Consider the following 7,313-nt stretch of genomic DNA (forward strand, 5'->3'; position numbering starts at 1 on the left):
TTAAGAGGAAGTTATTCCTTGCCGCTGTAACTTGCTAAATGCTGCAAAGTGCTCTGATCATGGTGGATTAAGATGAGATAAGACTGAGTCTTACCCTGTCTTGATGGTGGGTCTTTGTTAATAATTCAAGGTTGAGTATGGGCTAGACCTGCTATGATTGATAGTGTCTTTAGAGATAATGTTTGTTGTGATTTGTCGCTATACAAATAAAGATTTATCGATTGATTGACTGTAGATAAAATAAGATAAAAAAAGATTATATGAGTGACTGAAAAGGAAGTTAGTTTCCTGTAAAGGTGATATCCTCTTCACAATAGCCTCAGATGTAAGGTGATCATCAAATGAAGTCCCTATTATATGTCTATTATTATAATCTCCACTTTTATCATTTGGGTGCACTCATGGTGTGCTATACAAGAACCTCAGCCTTAACTGTAAGCCACTTCCGGGTCTGCTTTCAGTTTGTTTTCAAAGCTGTACAAGTGAAGTTAACTAAACCAGAGAGGTTTCAAACCCAAACTGTCTGTTTTGATGCCCTTGAAGACAGGCAGCCACTGAACCAAGCTGTGTGAGCTGTGGCTTAGAGTAGGTGTTCCCTCCTACTACTTTGCAGATAAATAAACGGCTTTAATAACGGTGTGCACCGGAGTATCTGTGTCTGCACGCATCACAAATCCTCCAGTGATTATCCAGCTGGGTGTGGCCGTTGGATTGCAGGCCCGGTGTTAAACCAGCGATGACTATGCTCAGTTCACAACCTGCGGTTTTGAAAACGAGTGCTACCTGTGCACGTGTTGCTCTGCTGCTGGAGTTAGCAGGAAGTGAAGACAAGAGAGGAAGACTATAACCACACCCCTGAAAACCACAAGGCTGGGGTTTGTAGGCTTGTTAGGAGTGCTGCTGTAGTACAGTTCACCGCTATTATGCACAAGGTGTTTTAGATCTTAAGCTGACTTATGAAAGGCGAGCTGTTAATGTAACAAAGGGGAAAAAAGGTGTGGGTTCTAATATTGCAGAACTTTGGTCTTTTTCAATTTCTTCCCACTCTTCCTCTTTCCATGCAGAATAGAGGAACTGACTGGAAACTTTTCAATATCAAAACCAGCAGGCCCACACCAGCAGAGATCCCATCAGGCTGTTGTCACAGAGACAAACAACAAACAGTCCAACGTCACCGAATCCGTCAAACATACTCTTGTGCAAACCAGTTGCAGTATTTGAATCACTCAACCTGTTATTTTGAGAATTACAACACCTTGGAGTTTTGAATCAAGCATTCAACGCCCTGCTGGGTTTGTTTGTGAAATGCTAATATTGCTGTGTTGGAGTCTGCAGCCTTAACAAGCAAAAAGAAGAAGAATTAGAGCCATTACAAGAAGCACCTTTAATGAGCTTCCTGTCTGTGACCTGACACCAGTTCTGAACCTTTCCTCCCAGGAAGTGTAAGGAATTCCATCCAAGCACAGAGGGAGTTGACAGAAAGGCCAGGAGGTCTTGTCTTTACCAAAGGAGAGGTCATAAAACCTCGGTTACAGTCTCTGTCCTTGCCCCCAGGGCCCCCCAGTGGTACCCATAAAGCTGTGAGGATCATATGGTTGTAATGAAGTGGTGGGAGCCAAAGCTGCCATTACAGCCAATTAAACTGCCATCACTGTCTAATAGAGGCCTTCACAGAAAGAAAGTGCAGAAAGACCCTCAGATGCTAGGACAGCTTCTGGACTTTCATTGCTCTGTGCTGACAGTTCTAACTATACACCCATACTTTTTGGTAGAGGAACATTTAAATCACGGCTGCAGGAGGCGTGTGGGTTTTGTGTGACATCTTCTGTTGCAGCAAAGTCATAACTGTCAATGTCACCTGACCTGTCTGACGGAAACCTCTGTGGTGCTAGAGCAAACATCCTGAGGCCTCTGAAGCAACCCGCTCTAACGCTAGATTTTCCTTACACCAAACGCCACCCTCATTATACAGTCAAACATAGAAATTCAGACAAATGTATACCCAGGAATGCTGTCTGACAGTCGAATCTGTGAAAACTTGACTTGTGCTCAAGAGACAGAATGTGCATCCTGTTCTTGCCAGTGCCGAAAATGCAAACTCTGTGCTTTTATGAACAGCTTCTACAGTGCAAGATTTTGTGTGGATGTGTAAAACACTGGCAGAGACACAGTGCCCTTCAGTGTGCCGAGCCGGAAAATCCTCAAAAATCTGCGGAATAATACTAATCTTCTGTAGCCCCAAACACTGTAGTCAGACCATTTGTCACCATCAATCCCGTCTTTGTCAGGAGGGAAAACACTCTTGTTAATCAGCTTTTATGGAATCTAAAACATTCTTCAACTGGGCTCCAATGTTGTCAGCCTCAAACTTCATAGAAAACACTTGGCTTTATGTATTTTATTTTGAAAGGAATCATTCTGTTGTATGTGCATGAGCTTAAAGGGAGGAGACTGCAGATAACACAGACACGAAAGGATGTGGCCTCAAGTTTGTACTCTGCTTGAAGGTATTGAAATGTTAGCTCTTTGCAAATTTCCACATGACGGATTAAGATTGTTATCACTTTTAAACAATTATATTTGAATGTACAGAAAATGGTATGGCATAAAGTTTTCACACATTCATCATGCTCATTATTACACAGACGGAACACAACACAGGGCTGTGTGGCTCCTTGTTTACAGAAATGCCAAACCTGCTTAGTTAGGGATTGATTATTTAGATACCATGCTAGTTAAACACACTCAAGAGACCACAGAGTACTAATAACCAAAAGGCTCTGTATTTAGTTCCTTCTTCTTTCTCAACACCAGCCCAACATTAGTCATCTTGAAAAGACATCATCCTCCCTGAATAAAAACTGCAACTTGCTTTCTAAACTCAGGAAGTCACATCTGACAGCTCAGCATCAACTCAAGCATGGCTCACAACCAACACATTCAAAAAGAATTCACAATTCAGCTGTATATATCTCGGCTGTCTCTCCGACTCGCATGCAAACTATCATGTGGCTCTGTTGTTGTTCCAAAAAGGCCAGCAGTTGGACTTCCTGTTTTGTTCATTTTCCCCTTTTACTAGCAAGGCCACCGAGGCCAGAGAGCCATTGTGAGTGTGGACATAAAACCCTTTATGGAGAATCTGCCCAATAGAAGTAAAACCAAAGAGGACTTTCACACTACAAATCTCTATTTTTGAACTTAGTGCATTCTTACAACTTTCCCAGGGTTCTTTTAAAAATCAAGCTCTGCTGCTTAGAGATAAATCCGCCTCAACACGGTTTGATTAAACGCAGGCCAAGTCACTGCCTTTAATCCTTGAAGAAAATAAACAGACATAACAAATTTAAAATCACTTTTTTAATAAGACATTACAATGACACTGTTCTGTACATGGTTCCCCCCAGTCAAAATAGGAGTAAGAGCTGCACCTCGGGGTGTCTTCAACATTTCTCTGGTTAACAGCTCCCTCTGACTGCATGACAGATGGACTCTGATGTAGGGTTACTGTACTTTCGTACTCATGCTACAGATATAGGCTATCATATAATGTCCCAATACTGAGACTAATCAACTGTGGTTTCAGATTGAGAGAGCTCAGAGCTGAATGACATTCCTTTGGAAAGATTGAGTTGACTGACTTGTGTGTAACCCCAAAAAGTTAAAAATGCATCCCCACAAGCATGTTTTCAGACTTACTGGAGGCCTGTCCTTTGAATACTCGGCACACTTATGCATCAAGACATGACACAATAGGTCAATTAGTAAAATATAGAACCCACATCAGGGGATTTGACAGGGTTAACATAACATGTCGGATGATTTTTTTCTCTGATGTCAAGACCGATGACAATGAAAATGGTCAATACCGCTGAGAGAAGAAATACTTTTCATCACAGAACTGTGTTAAAACAAATCTCAAAGTCCTTCTCCTTCGCTACATGAAATCAAATGTCTTAGAATAAAAGAAAAAAAGGTCCAAGTTGAATGCAAGAGTCTGAAGAGCCTTGAAACAAGCTTTAATCCAAGAATGAAGATAAAAATTTCAGCTGCATTAGAAAAATTATATAAAACAGGGAAAAGAATAGGCAAAGGTGGTGATCTCTGTGGCTTTAACATAAGGACCAATTAATTCAATATTCATCAAGCAAGCCCCAGAATAATGAATGTGATAAAGGCCTGCTACAGAGTACAAGCAAAGTCGAAGCCAGCAAACCCAGTTTAAGATAAATTAGTCATGGGGTAAACGTAGTATTAAAAAATAAATGGGAGATAAATCAACTTTTTTCTTAACCATACTCATTTTGAGAAGTTATTTGTTACTTGCAACGTTGTTATAGTTTGACCTAAAACAGTCTGCACTCAATCATTAAGATTTGTAATTTGAGGTTAGCCATGTCAAGCCCTCATACAGTCCATCACCTGAAGTCGCACAGGAGGGCTGAACATACCAATTCCTATCTCTGATGCGGGTCAATCCCAGCTTCTCTTGGATTTCATGTGGCTTCATGGCATCTGGAAGGTCTTGCTTATTGGCGAATATCAAGATGATGGCATCTCTCATCTCTCGGTCGTTGATAATGCGGTGAAGTTCCTGTCTGGCTTCGTCGATGCGATCTCTGTCGGCGCAATCCACCACGAAAATCAACCCCTGGGTGCCTGTGTAGTAGTGTCGCCACAGAGGACGAATCTTATCTTGACCTCCGACATCCCAGACGTTGAACTTGACATTTTTGTAGGTGACAGTCTCCACATTGAAGCCAACTGTGGGGATTGTGGTGACAGACTGTCCCAGTTTCAGTTTGTAAAGGATTGTTGTCTTTCCAGCAGCATCAAGTCCAAGCATCAATATTCTCATCTCCTTGTTGCCGAATATTTTTGAGAGCATTTTCCCCATTTTGAACTATTGTGCATAAATACGTTGTTCCTACAGAGAAAAGTGTCAGATACTGTGCTGATGAGTACTAGAACTTCTGCCTATGGGCTTAGTTGTGACAACATGTCTCAGTGAAGAAAATGTCAAAAATTCTCACTCATGTTAAACCTAACAAACACTACTTATGGACTTGTGACCTGAAAGTCTGTGCGTCCTGTGAAGTGCAGGGGCATAAATGCTCAGAGTACCACAATGTGTGCGGGGCCTGTACACAACATGGCACGGTTACACTAAGAAGTTGTGCAGCAGCTGTTGCAGGACGTTCATTGTGTTACCCCAAATCAACGTTGTAAGCAGCAGTGGCGATTAGAAGCTGCACAGAACCGACCCGACCCTGTGTGTGCGTTTAAGGCCCAGAAGAAGCCGCGGTGCTTGTGAATTCCTCCTGGTGTTTGTGTCTGGTGAGGAGGTCCTCCTCATCGGGTGCGCCCTTGTTCTCTTCACGGCCACCGGAGGAGAAAAGCCGCTTTCTGTTAGTCCATCAACCGTCGCGCCGGGTCTCTTCGCCGGGATGGAGGGACTTCTACGCAGAAAAACCCCCTCGGTGACTCAGCAACACATGTATCCACTCATGAAACTCCACTTCTGGTCCCCCTGAAAGAGATTTGGGAGGAGGGTCAGACATGCCAAATTAGCAAGCTAACGCTCATGGCTGCTATGAGAGCTAGCATGCTAACATTAGCTCGGTTGAAGCTAACTAGATAAGCTGCCGCAAACTCACCAGATCTGGGCTTAAAATACAACCGACAGTGACATAATATTCATTTCAAATCTTTCCGAGTGGAACACATAACTGAAATAGAAGTAATTTACCTCCTTTCTCCCCCTCCTGGCTCGATTATTCCACCCAGCTCTCGCCTTTCTCCTTTAGTGGAGCTGGTCGCAGTGCTGCTACACCGGAAAGGTGTGGAGCTGCATTAACCGCCACTTCCTCCCTTCATTCAGCTGCTGCTCTCACAGAGAGGCTGAGGCGTTCACTGCACATGGGACAAACAATGAAACACTCAAACTGACATGAAATCAAACCCACTGTTACTGTTGTTTATGTTCAGCATTTACCTTAAAGGTTTGTTAATGTTTAAAAAAAAAAACATGTGAGGTGTATGATTAATGTAAGGCTGTCGGCTACCCAATAAAGACATTTACTCTTTGAGTTTATTTTGAGTATTATCACATTTTATGAAATATTTACAGAAATACATGACACGGATAATAATTTCAGTTTGTATTTTTCTTTAATGAGATTTTAGAAGTGACTTGCAGTATATGTAAAGGGTAACAGCACCCTCTTGTGGAATATATACGGATCACCTATTCTGTCAGCTCTATGTGCCTATGGTTTTCTTTTCTTAATAATCATAGATTAAGGGGAGAGCTGCCAATTGGGTCACTTATTAGACTACTAATTGACAAACCATTGTCCTGCCATCTATGTTGTTACTAATATGGTACAACTCATGGTCATATTAAATACCCATATTTATTTTTATTTATTGCTTAATTTGTCATTACCAACCATAATCACACCATGTCAACCTGTCACTACTGAAACACTAATACTGCCTGTAACTACTTCTATTTAATCTAAATTCAATTGTAACATTGTATATATCTAAATTGTATTCTAGCTTTATTTCTCTATTTTTATTTTTACTTGTTTTAATTTAATTTAATTTAATTTAACTTATTGAAACTTCTTCTTGATTGTACTTATGTCTGGGTTGCTGTAACAACTGAATTCCCCCCCCGGGGATCAATAAAGTAATATCTCATTTTATTTTATCTTAATATAATACATTTTTCTGTCCCTTCATGAATTATAACTTTTCTTCAAATATTGTCATGTACTCTCTCATCTTAATGTTTATCTGAATAGAATAGAATAGAATAGAATAGAATAGAATAGAATAGAATGTACCTTGTTAATCCCTGAAGGGAAATTCAGCATTTCAACTTTAACCTTTATAAAACAATTATGTAGGCCTGCATTTGTTGTGTGATATTTGAATGGGTTTTTTTAAAAACAAAATGTAGAATGACTAGCCAAAAAACCCTGCAATAACAGCTAAAAAGTATTGAAAGAGTTAAAGCTGCTGTTGGTAGGAATGGTGTAAAAAACGTTGCCTTTTTTTTCTGCTGGGTTTGGAGAAAAGGTCATAATACCCATCTGTACTCATCGGTAAGTGGAGTAATATGAGACTATTGCGAAATCTCTGCGTTTTCCGATGCCTTTGTATCAAGCAATGTTATTATACCCCTCGTTCCCGTTATGACGGACCAATCATAGCAAATATCCAATCCTCTGTCCTGATTGGTCAAGGGGCGGCCCTTGCTATGTCCTCCGATTGGTTATTAGTCCGACACTATCATGACGGCACAC

General features: G+C 41.0%; 1 protein-coding gene across 1 annotated transcript; it reads right to left on the minus strand.

Annotated features, from left to right (window-relative positions):
- Positions 1–3,342: 3,342 nt before the first annotated feature.
- On the minus strand, positions 3,343–5,939 carry arf6b (ADP-ribosylation factor 6b). Its single transcript, XM_034674621.1, has 2 exons — positions 5,747–5,939; positions 3,343–5,527 (listed from the first exon to the last, which is right to left on the minus strand). Exon 2 carries the CDS (start codon positions 4,892–4,894, stop codon positions 4,367–4,369), a length of 528 nt encoding a protein of 175 aa, XP_034530512.1. The 5' UTR covers positions 4,895–5,527; positions 5,747–5,939; the 3' UTR covers positions 3,343–4,366.
- Positions 5,940–7,313: the final 1,374 nt, after the last annotated feature.

The sequence above is a fragment of the Notolabrus celidotus genome, chromosome 22 (genome assembly GCF_009762535.1).
Source record: "Notolabrus celidotus isolate fNotCel1 chromosome 22, fNotCel1.pri, whole genome shotgun sequence".
Classification (NCBI taxonomy): domain Eukaryota; kingdom Metazoa; phylum Chordata; class Actinopteri; order Labriformes; family Labridae; genus Notolabrus; species Notolabrus celidotus.

What these genes read in the sequence shown, in the direction of transcription:
- arf6b (XM_034674621.1), bottom strand. Translation starts at nt 4,894, where the DNA reads ATGGGGAAAATGCTCTCAAAAATATTCGGCAACAAGGAGATGAGAATA.